At 50.4% G+C, this 19,294-nt stretch overlaps 1 protein-coding gene across 1 annotated transcript in view; it reads left to right on the top strand.

The window, feature by feature from the left end:
• The window catches only part of TCERG1L (transcription elongation regulator 1-like), a 227,564-nt gene that overhangs the window by 175,339 nt on the left and 32,931 nt on the right, over window positions 1–19,294 (top strand). Inside the window, exon 9 of the mRNA XM_011941987.1 lies at window positions 5,485–5,554. Coding sequence (XP_011797377.1) covers window positions 5,485–5,554 — 70 coding nt within the window. The remainder of the gene's footprint in view (window positions 1–5,484; window positions 5,555–19,294) is intronic.

Here is a 19,294-nt window from a genome sequence, read left to right as displayed (position 1 = left end):
ATGCATACAGATACACACACATATATACACACAGACACACACAAACACATGGACACGCAGACACACACATATACATACAGAAACAGAAACACATGTACACATACACACAGACACATACGCAGACACATATACACACAGACACACACACAGACACAGAGACACACACGCACATATGCATAGCCTTGCTGGCAAATGCATAAAAAACAACACATTTTAAAAATACATAGATATTGGTGTGTGTGCATTAATAAACATTTTAGAGATTGACCCACTGCTGCACGCTGTCTGCACCGCACCTGTAACACGTCTTGGCTATCCTTCAGACTCAGAGCCTCCCTGTCTCCTGCACCCCATTCCCTCTCCCTGCACCGCACCTGTAACACGTCTTGGCTATCCTTCAGACTCAGGGCCTCCCTGTCTTCTGCACCCCGTTCCCTCTCCCTCCAATCCCTTGCATTTCTCTCCTATCCATCTCCTGTCCCCCCACCTTCGCCCTGTCTGGACACATGATGACTTCCTCAGAGCCTCCTCTTGGATGGACGTCTGGGTCATCTGCTTTGTGCTCACACACACAGTGCTGGAAAGAACATCTTCGTACCTAGGTATTTACCTTAGGAGCGTTTCTGCAAACATATCGATTGTGTAATTTCACATTATTAGAACTGTTGTCTCAGAAGGTACATGCATTCTAGATTTTGGGCAGGTATTGCCGAATCTTCTCCCAAAGAGATGGATCAGTTCACACTTGTACTGATAGATTCTGGATAATCTCCTTAGCACTGTAGAGCATCAGACTTAATTCTTAAAGCCATTCTTCATTTCAGTTGGCATTGCTTTAATTTTGAGTGAAATTGAACCGTTTTTCACAGGTTTGTTGGCCATTTGTTTTGTGTTTGTGTTCCTTATCTTTCTTATTGAGTTATTTGGACTTGAAAATCAAGGCTATCAGTGTTTGGCTACAATAGTATCATAATATTTTTCCTGGTCTTTTGATTTTTTTTTTTGTTTGTTTTGCCATAGAACAAGTTGTCCTTGATTTTTTTTTCTCGTTGTGGTAAAATATACATATCATGAAGTTGACCATTTAACCATTTGTAAGTGTACAATTCAGTGGCATTACGTATGTTCACAATGCTGTATAGGTGTCAACACTACCGATTTCTACAACTGTTTCCTCACCCATAGCAGAAACTCTGCAATGATTAAGCATTGTGACAAAGATTTTCCCCTTACGTTTTCTTCAACAACTTTTATAGTTGTAATGTGTACGGTTAACTCCATTTGAGATACTTTTTACACATAGACTTGTTCAGGGATGATTTCTGTCAAGTATTTTTTATCGGGTGAATTGGCCTACTTTCCTGGTTTTGCATGCTTTTGAGTTTTTGGTTGAAAAGTAGATATGCTAGGCATTGTAATGGGGCAACTTTGGTGGAAATCGGATTCTCCCACTTCCCAGAGATCGCTGACGTGGGCTTATGCAGGCTGGAGCCATCCAAGTGTGCCTTTTCCAAAGTGATGGACTTGAAGTGTGTATTCTTCATTGTGTGTGGTGACTGAAGCTTCAGTTCCCTTGTCTTTGCAGTCAACTGAGAATGGCAGCCTCTCTAGTGCTATTCTTTTATTTTTCTTTGTTTTTTTATTTTTTCGAGACGGAGTTTCGCTCTGTTGCCCAGGCTGGAGTACAGTGGCACAATCTTGGCTCACTGCAACTTCTGCCTCCTGGGTTCAAGCAATTCTCCTGCCTCAGCCTCCTGAGTAGCTGAGATTACAGGCATGCGCCACCACACCCGGCTAATTTTTGTGTTTTTAGTAGAGACAGGGTTTCACCATGTTGGCCAGGCTGGTCTCGAACTCCTGACCTCAGGTGATCCGCCCACCTCAGCCTCCCAAAGTGCTAGGATTACAGGAGTGAGCCACCGCGCCCAGCCTCTAGCACTATTGTTACACCAGTCCTAGCTTTTATAAGTGTCTGATCTGCTTCCAGAGAGCCGAAATACTTGCTTCCAATCCCCTTACAGCTTGACGGCAGTCTTGGTGGAGACCCAACCAGAGAGCTTGCTACGCCACCGTTGTGCACGGCAACCCCTCTCGTTTTGTATTCTTTAAGTCTGTTTAATTTATACATACTTTTATTTATGAGTCTCGATCGTAATTAGGAAAGCTATGCCCATGTTGAAACTATTCAAAACAAACCAATGTTTAAAACCCTAAAAAATTACCAATATTATACACATGTACTTTAAATAATATGCATGTAATTGTATGGCCTCGTTTTTTAAGTTTTAAGAAATGTGGGTGTTTCCCCCGTGGCCTCCCTGGGTACGTTCTGGTGTGGGTGGAGGAGAGGTGCCGCTCCCATGCCTTCTTCCAGGCAGAGCTGGAATGTTCCCTCCCCTGGACACAGCAGGCGGGAGGCACACCTTGGAAAAGATTTCGAACACCATGAGGTGCAGAAAGGCAGTCAGGCGGAGGGTCCAGGGGAGCTGAGAGAGCCTCTGTAAGGCCCCGGAGCCTCTGGATGAGACAGCCAGAAGGCCCAGTGACCCAGGTGGGAATGACCAGGAGGGACCAGGGAGAAGCCAGAGCACCAGGGAGGGAAAACCAGGAAGGCACAGTAACAGCCCAGGACCCAGAGTCCCAGGGGGAGAGGACTTAGGGACACAGGAGAGGAGTCCTGCATTTCCTTGGAGGGTGTTGGGGTACAGAGGCTGAGGCAGGGAGCAGGGTGTGTTTTGATCTTTTGCCCAGGCTGGAGTGCAGTGGCACAATCTCGGCGCACTGCAACCTCTGCTTTGTGTTTTCAAGCGATTCTCCTGCCTCAGCCTCCTGAATAGCTGGAATTACAGGCATCTGCCACCATGCCCGGCTAATTTTTGTATTTTTAGTAGAAACGAGGTTTCACCATGTTGGCCAGGCTGGTCTCGAACTCCTGACCTTGTGATCCACCCACCTCGGCCTCCCAAAGTGCTGGGATTACCAGCGTGAGCCACTGTGCCTGGCCAGTGTCCTCAGTTTGAATGGGTAGAGCAGGTTCCCACAGCCAGGAAGTAGAAATGCCTGGAGGTGGCCCGGCATGGTGGCTCATGCCTGTGATCCCAGCATTATGGAAGGTCGAGGGAGGTGAATCACTTGGGGTCAGGAGTTCTAGACCAACCTGATCAATATGGTAAAACCCTGTCTCTACTAAAAAGGTGAAAATTAGCCTGGTGTGGTGGCGGGTGGCTATGATTCCAGCTGCTTGGGAGGCTGAGGCAGGAGAATTGCTTGAGCCCGGGAAGCAGAGGTTGCAGTGAGCCGAGATCGCACCACTACACTCCAGCCTGGGTGACAGACTGAACATGGAGAGCCGCTGAGTGTGGGCCTGGGGGAGGGGCTGCTGGGGGCCACCCCTCCCGGGGGCAGTGGCCACGGAGGTGGTCCCAGTCTCATGGTTTCCTCTCAAGAACATGACATGGAAGTGCTTACCGCAGGCCCTCATCCTGAAGCTGGGCAGAGCGGGACTCCGTCTCAGAAAAAACCAGAAATGCCTGGAAGTGCTGGGCGTGGCACGAGGGAAGCTTGGGAAGCAGGGAGCATAAAGTGTGTCCTTTGGGGTCCTGGCCTGGAGGGCTGTGTTGGGCTGTGGAGCATACGCAGAAGGCAGCCAGCGAGGAGGAAGTGGGTGCCCTCCAGTGTCCTCTCTTCCCTTCCATGGCCCCCCGGTTGTCATCAATGGTCTTGGCTCTAGACCAGTGGCTCTCAACTGGGAAGGGCAAATTTACCCTGTGGACATTTGGGAAGCTCTGGAGGCATTTTCATTAGCATGGTGGGGAGAGGCAGGGATCAGGGAGGCTGAGAGACACTGCAGGGTGCAGCGCGGCCCCCGGGCAGAGGAATCCAGCCCTGGAGTCAGCGCTGCCAGGGTCAGGGCCAGGGCACAGGGCGGCCCCCAGGGCAGAGCAATCCAGCCCTGGAGTCAGCGCTGCCAGGTTCAGAACCAGGGGCTGCTGAAAAGTCAGGAAGCTCCGCCTGGGCTGTGGCTCCTCCACCCTCCCAGGGCCAAGTTCTGCTCGTCCCCTACTCTGCACTGCCCATGGGAATTCCTTCCCCCGAGGCCTGCATCCTTTCAGAAGGTGGAACATCTGTACAGAGTGTGCATGATGGACACTGCGGCCTTGCTGGAAGGTGCAGAGCAGACATGCCATACCCTGGTCCTTCTAAGGCAGCCTCCGTGGTCCCGTGGCCTATGTGGGCAGGGGCGACCATGAGCTGCCTGGGGAGCTCAGGTGGCAGAGGTCCCCAAGGATGATGCAGCAATGACTGCAGCGAGCTGGGGCTTCCAGAGCCTGACCCTCTCCTCTTACCACGGGCCCCACGCTGCACATTGAAAACAAGCCTGTAAATAGATTTGAACAGTGAGCTGGTAACAGAGCTATTATTGGAATTCTAAAAACAGGTGTAGGGAGAATTGTAGGGTTTTATGGAAAGAAAATGTGCAGAGACTCCTGCAGTTGTTGAAACATGTCTTTTCTCATCAACTCTGCGCTTGTCCTAAGCTGAGCGCTGTGTTCATTGCAGACCCTCCCAGGAAGGAAGTGCAGGCTCACAGTCACTGGGAAGGTGGCCCAAGGCTGGCTGGGAAGATGGTGGGACGCTCTGCCCAGCCCAGCCCAGCCCAGCTCAGTTGGCCACCCAAACTGGGAGGGGCGGAATGAGCCAGAGGTAGACACAGAATGAGAAGCAGGTGGGAAGCCGTTGTGATGCTCAGCGCACGTGGAAGTCACTCCGCCTGTCAGGGAAGAAGCGATGACACTCCAGACCATCTGCACGATCATCTTTCCTCTTCCCTCCTGGAGACCCATAGGAAACACCAAAGCACCTTTTTACTTTTTCATTCCAAAAGCTCATCAAACATTTACAGGGCTGACCGCCTCAGAATGGAAATAGGGGACCATGTCTTCAAAATCGATTTGGCTTTGGAAGTAGATGGGCATCCATAGTGAGGCACGGCTGTATGCAGGGTAGGGGAATCTCGTTATCTGTTGTAGTGGATGGAGAGGAGCTGAGCCTGGGCCTGTTGGAGGTGCTGCTGGGGGCCACCCTTCCCTGGGGCAGTGGCCACAGAAGTGGCCCTGGTCTCATGGTTCCCTCTCAAGAACATGACATAGCTTTGCTCATCCTGGGTCCTCGCCCTGAGGCTGAGCAGAGATCCACCTGTAATTCTCCACCCTCCAGCCCCTCTGGAAGGCCCAGCACCTGCTAAACAGACAGTATCTAAAGAGAACCACTCTGCAGATCAGCACAGTCAGATTTCTGTTCCGCTGAAATGTAAAAGCATGTGTGCCAAGAGGAAACTCGTTGTAGGATTTCACATCAATCTTTAAGAGAAGCCTGTTGTCTTAATTTCTAGATAAGTCTGCTGGAAAGTGAGTGTCACCTGGTGGTTGTGCCAAAGCCCTGAGCGCTGACAACTCTAACCCTGTTCATCTTATTTTCTTTCAGCTGACAACAGCGATGGGTCCAGTTCTGAAGACGGCAGGGAAGACTCAGATGTGAAAACCAAGAGGAACCGGTAGGTGGCCGTTCCCTTCCCCAGCGGGTCCTTCCCTACTGGGTACTCAGGTGATGTAGAAAGAAAAGGCATCATTTTGACCACATTGACTATGAGCAAAGAGCTAATTCAGCCGCTGGACAGATAGAGGTCTCAGGTTCTGTCTTAGCAGTGTCCTGGGCACCTGCTGAAGCAGGTATCTCAGAGGCTTGGGGCACTTTAGACACTGTACACAGGGCCTGCCACCCCCAGCCTACTCAGGTGCCCACATGCTCAGCCCTGCTGTGTTTCCAGAGTCCTGTAGAAGTGGTCATGGGGGCCAAGTGCGTAGGTGGTGCCATGTGCTCTGTCAGAGGTTAAGTTTAGGGGTCAGGCAGCCCTGGCTTGGTGCTGCAGCTGTATGTCTTGCCTGCTTGATGACTTTGGGCAAAGTCAGCCAACCCTGATCTCAGATTTCTCATATGTAAGATGAGGCTTTGCAGAGACCCCAGTGGGCCCTGGGACAGCTGGATGAGATGATGCCTGCGTACCTGCAGGGTGCACACGGCCAGTGGGTCTCCCTCCAAGTCGGCTGGTCGCGGTTTGATTTTGGGAGTTGCCATGCACCGAGGTAGGGAATCCATGTTTTCCATCAAGCCAGGGGAAGGCTCCTGCCCTTTAACCCCTCCTGTGTGGCCGCTGGGCTCCCCTGCCCTGCCTGTGAGTTGCACGTAAGGGGATGAGTGTGGACGTGTGTGTCTAAGTTCCCCAGAACATAAGGGGATGAGTGTGGACGTGTGTGTCCTCCTGTGTGGCTGCTGGGCTGCCCTGCTCTGCCTGTGAGTTGCACGTAAGGGGATGAGTGTGGACGTGTGTGTCTAAGTTCCCCGGAACATAAGGGGATGAGTGTGGATGTGTGTGTCTAAGTTCCCCAGAACAAGGAGATGGAAGGAACGCTGTGGTTGCTGGGCCCCATGTTTGGCAGAGAAGGGTGGGGAGGACTCTGAAAGGCAGATCAATGAGGGGCGCTTCCCAGGCTCTTCCTGAGCTGGGCTGTTGTTGGCCCCATGATGCCCAGACATTCCGCTGGACCCTGGGTCCTGCCACAGCCCACGGGTGCGTTCATCCTGCACCAGGCTCCTGTACCAGCCCTGCTCATGGGATACCCTAGGCTTGCAACAGGAACCCAAATGAAGTGGTCAGGAATCTTAGCACTATATGCGTTTTTTCTTTTAAAAAATGTACTTTTGCAGTAAGAATATTTGCCACAATGAAGGTAAAACAAAATCTTGACTCAGAGCCTGTGCCCATTTTCACCTTTTCAGTCCTTTCAACATTTTAGCAAAGGATGAAAGGATGGTAAGGAAGAGAGGGGAAGAGGGAGCAAGAGCTGGGCTTGCGGGTGCCTAGCAGGTCCAGCAGCCGGGGGGTCAGGGCGAACTCTTCTGTCTGCTGGGTGCCCATGGAGCCATGAACAAAACACATAGAACTAGACCTGAGTGGTTCAATAGTAAGCAGACACCACAAAACTTTCAGGAACAATGCGAAGAAGAATAACAGTGTCTTCCCTAAGCCAGGGAGGTGATCAGGTAGGAGGTGGAGCTCTCCTTCCCCAGGGGTCCTGCCGCCTGGCCCCACAGCACGTGGAAGCCTGTGAACCACTATGTGGGGAGGTCTAGGGCCGCACGTGGCAGGCCCGGGGCTCACTGGCTGTGGAGGGAGGACGCCTCCTCCTCAAAATCTCCTGGGCAGCTGTCTCCTTGCTACCCCAAATCTCCTCCATAGAAAGTCACTTTTGGGGGCCAAAGGATGTTGTGTGGGTCACAGGGGATGGACAAGGAGCTCCTCTGATGGGGGCCAAGGGTTCCAGGAAAGAACCCAGTGCAGCCTGTCTGATTTCACCGTCACACGTGGACCTCAGCTAAACTGGTCTCCGTTGGTCTTTGGGTATGTGTGCTTAATTTAAAACACAAGACGAGCTTCCTGAGGCACAGGAAACATGGAATGTGGCCATGAGTTGATGAATTTTGAACTTGTGTGGGTGGAAAAGCATGGCGGGATCCAAAGCAGTCGGGCTGTCCTCCTCCTCACCCGGCTGCACTTCCCGTCCCGTGGGTCTGGCCTCGGTTCCCAACAGTTGGCATTCAACAACATCGAAACGCTAATTTTGGTTTTAATCAGCCAACTTTGAAACACGCACAGAGGTTTTGCATGGAGCTGCCTCCGTTTTGGCAGCTGTTCATTTCCACGTTGGTTCCAGCCTTGAAGATTCTGTGGGAGAGGGAGACTCTCGGGGAGGCTGTGGCCCGCTCTGAGATATGGGAGGAAAACGCTTTGGCATTCATTTTGCAGCCAGCCCGAGGACTGAGCACTCCCATCCCATCCTGGGCATTCGTTCATAGACCGATTTACAAAGCCATGCCCTCTGTTTGGACGCGTCACCATTGGGCAGGTTTTCCCGAAGCTCTTCTGAAGCACCAACCTGCATGCCCCCTGCTCAGAGTGAATCGCCCCAGGCTGGGTGAACCACCAGCATCACGGTGGCATTTGGATCCCTCTTTGGGAAGGTTAGGGTCAATAAGTCCACGTACTCCTCAAGCTCCAAACTGCTTTTATGTATTCCTGTGTCATAGAATCTGGCCCATATAGTTAGAGAACATGCCTCCGGGGGCCTGCTGAAATCTGTCCATTTGGACCTGCCCTTTTTGTGAGGATAGCATAATTTTGCCTCATCAAAGAACACTAAAAATCTCCCACAACGTGTGATTCATCAGCAGTAAGATTATGATGTTTAAGAAACAAGCAAATAAGCTGAGATGATGATTGTTTTGGACACCGGTCTCTACTCCCCACATTTCCTGTGAAGCCTGGCACAATCGATACACATTTTGGGCATTCATGCCCAGATGGAATTAAATCGATTGTGAAAGTGATTCAGGTCCACATGAAACTTTTCCTGAAATTCTCTCGGAGGAGAAGTATGTCACAATGACAAGCATTCAAATTACTGAAATAGTCTAATCTACATGGTGAGTGTCATTTTAAGTAGCTTGTTATTTACTATTTAGAGGGTTGCGTTCGCAAGGACCATGCATATTCCCTGGGACTGGAAAATAGACTCATGACCACTCGGCCCCTTTCTGCTCAGGGTCTGGAGGTGCTGTCAGTTTCTGATGAACGGGTCTTTTCATAGTTCAGACCTGCTTTGATCTTTGATCTTCTGGCTTTATAACTCTCCCTTTCAAATGGGCTCTGGGGAGCATCCTGTCCGCAGTCCCCTTCTATCCCTCTGACCTCACGTGTACAGGGTGGTGGTCTCTGCTGAGTGGTATCGTTGCAATTATCTCCCAACTTCCCCCAAGAATGAGGGCCTGAGCATCAGAAACCTGGACACCATGGCTCGAATCACACCTGTGATTTCTGGAATTGATGCGGTGTTTTGAAGTGGAAATATATTTTCTTAAGTCGACAGATTGTTTTGTGTGGCTGTGGCCGTGGACGTGTGAAATGCACAGTGTAGCTTGCATGAGTGCTCACGGGAATGCCCCACCTATTTGCTTCCCTCCAGAGGGTGGGCGTGTTTTCAGTACTCTTTTCATATAATTCAGTTACCCCGTATTGATGACGTAATCAGGGTTTGCTGGGGGGTTGATGCCCATCCCTGCAGGGATCCAGAGATCACCGAGTGAGTGGGGGGGAGTCAGTTTCCCCCAAAACTCAGTACTTTCTTCACAAGGCTGGTTATCAAATATTTGGCTCACTCTATCACCACTTGGAGGTATAAATTTATCAAAATCTCAGGTAGTTTCCTCTCCCATGAGAGAGAACGTATTTGTTCTGTATTATGAGAAATGACAGGTTAACTCTTCAGTGTGGTCACTTCTGTGGTAAGAAACGCTCAACTTGAACGAGGACGAAGAGAGGGTCAGAGCAGATCACAGGATGACAGGCAGAGGGACACGGGGGCGTGGGCCCTGAGGGGACAGCCAGGGTGGGAGAAGCCAAAGAGAAAATGGTCATGTGAGGGGGACATGGGTGCCATGGTTTGCCTCTGGCTGTCCACCCGACCCTCATCTGGAATTGTAATCCCCACGTGCTGTGGTCTGGCTGTGTCCCCACCCAAACCTCATCTTGAATTGTAGCTCCCGTGATTCCCACGTGTCAGGAGAGGGACCCAGTGGGAGGTCATTGAATCACCAGGGTGGGTCTTTCCCCGGCTGTTCTCGTGATAGTAACTAAGTCTCACGAGATCTGATGGTTTTATAAAGGAGAGTTCCCACACGCACACTCTCTCTCGCCTGCTGCCGTCTAAGATTCGTCTTTCGCCTTCCACCGTGATTGTGAGGCCTCCCCAGACACGTGGAACAGTGAGTCCATCCAACCTCTTTGTCTTTATAAATCACCTAGCCTCGGGTATGTCTTTATCAGCAGCGTGAAAGTGGACTAATACAGCATGTATCAGGGAAGGGGACTTGTGGGAGGCAATGGGATCATGGGGGCAATTTCCTGCATGGTTGTCTCATGATAGTGTGTGAGTTCTCACAAGATTTGGGGGTTTAAAAGTTTGTGGAAGTCTCCCCCGACCGCATTCTCTGTCCTGCCACCATGGAAGACAGGCCTTGCTTCCTCATCAACTTCTGCCAAAATTGAAAGTTTCCTGAGGCCTCCTGAACCGTGCGGAACTGTGAGTCACTTAAATCTCCTTTCTTGGTGAATTACCCAGTCTCGGGTGGTACTTTATAATAGTGTGAGAATGGACTAATAGAACAGGTTAGGTCAGTTCAAAAGATCCCAGGAGATGGAGTGATTTCCATAAAAGCCAAACAGTTCTGTTGTGATAGGAGAGGCAGATGGCGTAAGATGGCCCAGTGTGTGCTTAGCTGCCTGACACTAGATTGAAAAGGCTCAACAAATATATGAAAAAACAAATATGCTCAAGGAGTAATAGTTATTTTACCTACTTTAAACTTTTTATTATGGAAAAGTTTCACATAAAAGCTGGTACAACATAGTTCGCCTCCATGCATTCATTTTCCATCATCAACTCAAGGCCAGCGTTTTTCTGCTTTAGTCCATGCCCCTCTAGATTAGTTTGAAACAAACTCCCAACATCATATAAATCTTATTTGTAAATATTCTATAATACTAAAATACAAGGATATTAAAAATATAAGCATGGTAACATAGTCACATCTTTAAAAACAGAAATGATTCCTTAACATTATCAAATGGGCTCCCTGTCATGGTTTAAATTTTCTTGACTGTTTTATTTTCTCTTAGAGGTTTGCTTTCATATCAGGACTAAGTCAGTTTTGGGTGTTGCCCTCTGCTTCTCTCCTAAGTCTCTTTTAACGTGCTGGTGTGTTCCCTTCTATGCTTCATTTTTATTTTCTTCATTTGTTTTGAAGGAGCGAGAAATTTTTTACAAGTATGCATTTCCCATCATGTGGACATAGGTCATTTCATCCCTGGAGAATGGTTTGGACATAGATCATGCCTGGGGCATGGTTTAGGGGCGTGTTCTTCTGTCCTCTGTATTTTTGGTAAATCTGCAGTCAGATTCGAGCTTTATCGGGGTCAGGTTTGATTAGTGCTCTGGCAGGACTAATGGTGGCTTTGAGCTCCTTCCATCAGGAAGCAGGTGATGTCGACTTGTCTGTCTTTATATGATACCAGCAGATGATTTATCTTCATCTAAGACTTCCTTAGAGATTGCTGAGTGCTCATCTCTTAATTCTGCCATTTTATTCACATTTACTAGCTTGCCTACTTTCATAAAGATGAACTTACCCTCATAAACCATTGACTCCCTCAAGATATTGTTTAAACTGAAAACACACAATGAAGAGTTGATTCTTTCCTTTAAATATCAATTTCCAAAATACTGCATCGGTTCCCTGGTATCCTCGAAAGATGACCAACTTACTGTGAACTGGATGCAAACATGGTTGATGTTTTAGTCAATTTTAGTTACTATCTTTATCCTTTAGAAGACAATGACAGAGCTAACTCTTGGTGATTCTTGGTTCATTTTCCCAGATATGAGGTGTATCTTATGAAAATATAGGTGGATGCCTTTCTTCCATCAGGGCATTTTCTTGAATTGCTTTCATGTCTGTTCTGTTTCGTGGCTTGGAGTCACCTGTGAACTGTTTGGTTCTCCCTCAGCTTCCTCCTGGGTCACCTCCTTTGCACGCTGTTGACGCTTCGTCATTATGCTCTTTCTGAATTTCCTCTTCCCTTCTCACCTTCTATTCCTCCTATGATGTCATTTATGACATTTATTCACTCTTGTGTTCCTTCTAGTTTATTCTTCATTTCCACTTTTTCCCTTTCATTTCTAATTATTTCCCAGATTTTTTCAGACTGTTTTTCAAGTCTTTGACCAATATTCTTTTTTACTCATTTTAAAATAAGACATGCTGATATTTTATAACACCTATTTTTTTCTTTTAATGTTTAGCTCCTTTTTGAATAGTCAGTTGAATTGTCATTCAATATCTGGATGTGCCTCCCTGTGGTTCCTCTGCCACCTGGGGACGTTTCTCCGAGCGTCAGTCCTTCTTGGTGGTGGTCTTGGTAGTGGTATATGGGGTGGGACCATGGTGGTTCTCTGTCATCCCTGTTCAGATGAGACCGTGATAAGAGCAGTGGCCCTGGGCAGTGTCCCAGGTCTGTGGCTCTGGGACTCCATCCTAGAGTCTGCTATTGTGACACGGGCTGTGTTTTGGGGGGACCTGTCTCCAGATCTGTGGTTCTGGGGCTCCCTCCTAGAGTCTGTGATTGTGACGGGGGCTGTATTTTAGGGACCTGTCCCTTGGCTCTGCGCCGCACTCTATCTGGACCTGCCCCTCCACTCCCTGGCATCTCTGTCTGTTGAGGCAGCTGCTGTACTGAGCTCAGCAGTCTGTGTCTAGGGTCCAGCCGTTTGGAACGTCCTGGGCCACCCGGGCTCCTGAGAGGTTTGGACCCTGGAAGGCTTCTGCTCTTGTCTGCCTCTGCTTACCATCAGCCTCTTAGCTGCAGGGGCCTGGGAATGCTGCTCATGACGGGGTCGCGGGCTGGCTGGTGTTCAGGGCCTGGCTGGGACGTGCCTCGGTCTCTGTCTCTGTCAGGGCCCTGGCCTGGACTTGCCCACGCACACTGGTGTTCCTGGGGGTTCTTCACCCAGCAGTATGTGAAGATGTTGTCTATGGGCCTTTTGTTCTGTTACTCTAGCGATCCGGTGTGCTTTTGTTCTGTTGCTCTAACAGTTCGGTGTGAGCTTTTGTGACTCTGGGGAGATAAAAACACTTCCCTTCTGCCTTTGTGGGATTTAGTTTCCTGCCGTTTGTTTTTGTTTTAAATCTCAGAATTCCTTAGAGTCCTGTGTCCTGAGATGCATGTGACTGGGCTGATGTCTCCTTCAATATTACCTAAAATCAACACCTGGAGGCAGCAAGTAGAGACAAGAAAATAGGTTTTTGTTACTGAGGGTTTGCTTTCTCAGTGACTAATCAGCCTCCGTCAGCCATGCCCCACATTCTAGAGCCAAGGTGCCCTGACTGTCTCCCTCAGCTCTTGTCTGGCCCCGTCTAGAGCTCTGAGAGCTCTGAGACCAAGATCTCAGATTGAGAGCTTTGGTAATTTTGCAAATATTACCAGAAAACTACCTGCCAAAGGACAGGACGTGGCCTGGTGTCTGTGCTGCCCTGGTTGGAGGTAGGTGCTGCCTCTCTGGAGCCACCAGAGTGTGTTCTCACATGAGGAGACTGCACAAGTTACAGGTGCAGAAACACGTCCTGGGGAGATGCTCAAGGGCCTCCTAATTAATTGCTGGGGAAGCCTGGCAGCTGGCACTGAGGCTGGTACTGAAACACAGTCCCCAGCAGAGCTCGTCACAAAGCAGGAGCTCAGGCCAGAGCTGCCGCCTTGCAGCACGGAGCTGCCCCGCCTCCCGCAGCTGAGAGCTGGAGCTTGCTGCTCACTGGGATTCTACCCCTAGCCAGAATGAGGCCACCAGCAAATCCTTTTCAGCAGGTGTTTCGCCTTCTGAGTGGCTCATAAGCCGCAGCTGGCAGAGACTTCAGCCCTTCCTAGGCCTTGGTGAGCCTGCCTCTCAGCATGGTGGAGGGTCCAGGAGGCCACAGCTCCCATGGCCTGATCTCTCCTCATTCTGCCCCCTCTCCCCAGCATGGCCCATGTGCCACAGCCACACGGACAGCAAGTGCACACGGGACAGAGGAGTGTGGTCACACTGAAGACTGGGATTGAGCTGTCCAGCCACGGTGGGGCCTGTCTGGCCTTAGGCAGAGCCAGAAATGGGTTTGTGATTCCCGGAAGGGGTGAAGCGGGCAGGGCAGAAGCAGGGGTGCTAGGCAGTCAGGAACTGGCCAAGCCAGACAGGCCAACAGTGAGCCTGTGGCTGGAGCACAGGTCCCTGGAGATTCCAGGCAGCCCAGACCCCAGCTGGGAACTCACGATCGCTCCTCCAGGAAGATTTTGCATCCCTGCCCATCCCAGAGCCCTATCTCTGTGCACTGGGCAGTGTCACCTCTGCGTAAGGGCAGAGGAGCAGCTGCTCCTGCTGAGTTCACCCAGCTGCCTGCAGGGTTCCTCCTCAGGGCCAGCGCCAAGCCCCAAAGCCAGGGTTTTTTGGTGGCCGTGATCCATCCTGGGGAGGCATCCATCTCGATGCCATCATTGGCTGTGAATCCCGACCATCCACGTGAGCAGAGCAGAGCAGGCGGAACTGACGGCCCTGTGCTCCTGTCTCACCTGGGGGCCTGCAGCCCACCCTGATTGATGTGCCAATCTTCCTTACAGCTGCCAGAGGCACGCTTCTGCACTGCACAGTGTCGAGGCTAAAAAACTAGAGAATACAGATCTTTCAAAGTTTGTCTCATCGGAAGACCATTTGTTACAACCACACGTTAGAATGTCTGAGGCCCCATAAGGCAAAAGATTCACAGAAACTTTGATTCCTGCAGAATTTCGCATTGTGTCTAACACCAGATTTACAGTCTGGCAGTATTTTGATGATAAATTCCCAGCCCTCTTTGCTGGAAGAAAGAACAGGTTCTTCCCATCCATAAAATTTTAAAAAAATGAGATGTCATCCAGATGAACAGAGGGCTGGAACCCAGCCTGGAGAGAATGGGTGTGGATGATCAGAAGCTGGCAGAGATGATGAAGGTGAAAAATCATCACCACCACCACCATCATCATCTTCACCACCATCTTCATCACCATTATCATCTTCATCACCATCTCACCACCACCATCTTCACCATCATCTTCATCACCGTCATCATCACCATCACCATCATCACCACCACCATCTTCATCACCATCATCACTGTATCATCATCACCATCATTGTCATCAAAACTATTTCTAGACCAGCCATTGTGTTAAATATTTTAAATACATTATGTCAGTTTTTCCACCTGGACAGTGGGGTTGTGCTGGTGATGAAATGAGGTTATGGAGGGACACTGAAGAGGAGAAGGTTTGACACAGTGAGCCCTCAGTGGATTTAAGGGATTCTTCTTACATCATTTAATTCTTACAAGCAAATCCCAAGGGGTTGCTACTATTATTATTTCCACTTTATAGAGGAAGAAATGGAGGGTTGGTGAAATGAAGAGACTTGCTCGAGAACACAGAGCACACAGTGGGAAAGCCCGGGTTCCGAGCTCAGAGACCACGCATTTCATGAGTGCCCAGCACTCTCTCCCCAGCTCACCCCTGCAATGCAGATCCTGTTGCTCTTGTTGTTGTTGTTGTTGTCATTTGGGGGATAAAGAAGGTGAAGCTTGTAGAGGCCAGGGCAATGCACATCCACAGACAGGCAGCAATGAAGAGCCAAGCCAGCAGGGGTTCCAGCCTTGCTTGGGTCTCAAAGTCTTGCTCTCCGCTCCTGCATGGCGTAGAGCTGAAAATATCAAAACCGTAGTGCACTTGCAAAAAGTCACCTTGTTTTATAAATTTCTCTGGCAATTTTGTTCAGTGAGAGTAGAACTCAGTGGCCACTCATTCGGAAGACTTACAGAAATGTGGCCATAATTCCATGCTGGACAAATTCCGGAAACATCGCTCAGAAGGGCAAGGTCTGCGATGCCAAGACAAAGGCTGGGGTGGGGCCAGCCTGGGGGATGGGGACTCCTGCATGCTAAGAGAGGAAGGTTGGAGACCCTGGAACCCTGTTCCTTTAGAAAGTAGAATCTGGAGCTCAGCTGCATAGGATGCTAGTGGGTCTTAGGTGGGTCTCCCGCAGCTCAGGAGCCTGGGAGTGGGCCCTGGAATTACAGCCTTAGAGACCTGTCAGAGGCCAGAGATTTATGGGATGGTCAAACCCTGACCCAAGGGCCAGGCAGTGTGTGCAGATTTGCATCATCTTGTAGCATCAGCCAGGCAAGGAAAGTTGCACCTTGGTCTACACTGCAGTGATTGACAGAAGAGTCAATCCGGAGCCTCCGCTGCCAGGACAGCCTGATGTCATGGCTTCACCTGGGGAGGCATCTTTTCCTCCAGGTGGGCTCCACCCACTCATGCCCTACCTGGAACAATGCATGATTTTCAAAAATCCACCAAGGAAACCATGGGACAGTCTTGGATGTCCAGGAAAACATTTCTGAAATGTGTTTGAGAAGACAGGGGCAGGGCCTCGTCTCCGTGGGGTCCTGACGGAGATTACCACGTGCTCCAGAGGCAGCTCCGGGCAGGAACCTACTCCCACCCTGGCTCCCCGGGTGCTGCCCAGAGCTGTCTCTGCACTCCATGGCTCAGGGCAGCCCCTGGCCAGGCACACAGAGAAGCGAGCACTAAGTCAGGACTTGGGGCAGTCGGAGGCCAGGATGCGTCACTCTGTTCAGAGTCTCTGGGGTCCCATGTCCCTGGGAGTGAAAGGTCACAGCCCTGCCATGGGTGAGGAGACATCAGGACCTGGACCCTCGAAGACCTCTGAGCACTGCCCCCCATACCCTCCCCTCACTGACCTCCTTACCACTGTCTCTGAAATATTCTTAGATGCTCCTACCTGAGGGCCTTTGCATAGCTGAGCCCTGAGTCTGGAATGAGCCTCCTCACCTCTTCCTAGGATCTGCTTGTGGGTGTCCTGCCTGCCTGGTGATGGTCTCAGACCCTCCCCTCAGCTGCATTCATTCGTTTGCTTTTTGTGACTTCCTGAGCATCTAGCATCTTTGAATATACCACCCAGTTTACTAACTTGGTGGTATTGGTTATTTGTTACTCTCTGTTCCTCCCTCTAGGATATGAGCCTAGTGAGGGCAGGGGCCTGGGATCCCAGGGTCTGGAGCAGGGTCCGCTGCAGACACCAGCAGCCGCATGCTAACCAAGGGGCCCCATGTAGCCCTCTGCAGGCCCCTGCAGGTGAGGGTTTCTGTTCAGTCTCAAGACAGCCGTGTGGGGCCAGTGGGTTCTGTAATAGATGAATGACCTGGGAGGCTCAGAGAAATGAGGCAGGTTGCCCCAGTTGGGAGGACCACAGGGTAGTCCCCATGGAAATGCCTGCTGTATGTAATTGAAGTGAATTTGGTTGCACCCGAGTTCTGACAGCAATTCTCTGACACCAGCTTGGTGTCCTACAATTAAGTCTAGTTCTGACACCAACCACTCAGAGACACTGCAGACCCCACAGGGGAAGGGCTCAGCCCTAAGAAGACCGTCCCTACCGCAGACACCAGCTGTAAGTGGGGTCGCCAGGCTACCCTCACATCTGTCTGATTTGGTTACAAATTCTGGAGCTCTCACCACCCTCCTTCAGGTTTAATACTTTGCTAGAATGACTCGTAGAACTCACGGAAAGTGCTATGCTTACGATTCCAGTTTTATCTTATGATCAAGGTGACAGCTCAGGAACAGCCAAATGGAAGAGACTCATGGAGTGAGATCGGGAAAGGTCTCAAGGGCAGGGAAATCCACTGGTAATATTCTTTTCTCTGTCCCCCTGCATTTGTCTTGCTGCCAGTATACTGATTTGTTCACCAACCAGGGCACTCCTGAAACTCATTGTGCAAGGGTTTTATTGGGGTTTTATTACAGAGAAATGATTGATTAGTTTATTGATCACTGTTGAGAAGATTTAATTCAATCTCCAGCCCCTCTCCTCACCCTGGATGGCAGGTGGTGGGTGGGGCTGGACATTCCAACCTTCTAGTCTTCAGGGCTGGTGTTTCCTGGCATTGCTAGCCCCCTCGTTGAAACTAAGAACCCAGTGAGTGGCCTCATTAGTGCGGCTAAGATGTGGTATGGTGGAGAGGTCTCCTTATGAATAGCAAAGGTCATTTCTAGTGCTTAGGATGTTCCAAGAATTTTTTGGAGCTCTCTGCCAGGAACTGGGAATAAAGACCGGATTAATTATTTGTTATATCATAGGCCTAACAGTTTAGGTTCCCAACCCACTCTTCCCCAGCAAACAATACTGCCAAAGGGCCCTTGGGGAGGCTGGCAGTGTGTGGCATGGTGCGGTCACTTGTTAGAAGTGAGGCTGCAAGAGACATCATTTATGATAAAACAAAACTGAAGTGAGGGCTGGCACAGCCTCTGGAAACCTCCACAGACTGGCTGTCAGCAGGGACCTCTGATGGTAGCATGGCACCTGCAGGCTGAGACAAGACTATGCCAGAGGCAAGCCAGGGCCGGGGGAGCTTCTCTGTCACTGTGCCCACGCCTGGGCCTCAGAGCTCATCACCAGCATGGGTGTGTGGTGCTGTCCGTCTGCAGGGCTGCAGCTGGGGACCTGGCACCTGCAGGCTGAGACAAGACTATACGGGAGACAGGCCAGGGCAGAGGGGGCATCTCTGTCTTTGTGGCCACGCCCAGGCCTCACAGCCCATTATGAGCACGGGTGTGTGGAGCCGTCCGTCTGCAGGGCTGCAGCTGGGAGACCTGCTAGAGGCGTCTGTCTGGTGCTTCCTGTGGAACATTTTTATGAACAAGCTGGATGAAGACGCAGGAGGCCTGTTTATCAAATTTATAGGAACCGCAAAGTTGGTAGGCAGAGCTAGCAAGTTGATGGCAGAGTCAAGATGTTTAAATATTTCATCAGGATGAAATTAACAGGATCACATTTGCATCATAGAATTGCAGTATTGCGAGGCATTTTCAGATCGTCTGGTCAGAAGCATATATCTTACCATGAGTAAGATCCAGAGAGTTTCCATATTTTGGCCAAGGTTGTACAGCAAGTCATCCTCACCTGTAAGGCTCAAAAACACCTTGACCTCGTCACATCTGCAGACAGGCTTCTCCAGAACCAGGTCCTCCCTCCCATGTCTGCATTTTCCCCACATCCCATGGCAGCACCCTCGCAGAGTGACGCCATCTCAACCTGTATCAGCGTCTGTGTCTCTTCCCTGCTCTTGTTCTGTCTTGGAGCCGTGGTCCACTAGAATGTCTGCTGTTTCTGCAGAGTCTCTCAAATAATTGTGTTCATGGGAACACCAACTGGAAGCCCACCACAGGGACCCCTCTGGCACTGACCGTCTCTGCACTGTGGATTTCAGCCCTGACACAACTGTGGCAGCTGAGGCTTCACGTGTGTGTAACCTTAATTCATGTCCCACTAGACTGTAAGCTCCTTGGGCAGTGAGGGGCTCCTTGTTCCAGCTACAGCCTCGCAGGGCCTAGTATGGGTGGACACACCGCACCTGCAAGCTGGAGAGGGAGGGAAGGAGCAGGAGGGGTTGCTCTGAGGGGTCGATGTGGACCATCTCACTGAATCCACACGACAGCCCTAGGTGAGTGCTAGGACCACCTCATGGGAGCATGCTGGGGCTG

This window comes from Colobus angolensis, unplaced genomic scaffold (assembly GCF_000951035.1).
Source record: "Colobus angolensis palliatus isolate OR3802 unplaced genomic scaffold, Cang.pa_1.0 Scaffold204, whole genome shotgun sequence".
Taxonomy (NCBI): Eukaryota; Metazoa; Chordata; class Mammalia; order Primates; family Cercopithecidae; genus Colobus; species Colobus angolensis.
The sequence above is the reverse complement of the archived record's forward strand: the minus strand, read 5'-3'. Positions and strand labels throughout refer to the sequence as shown.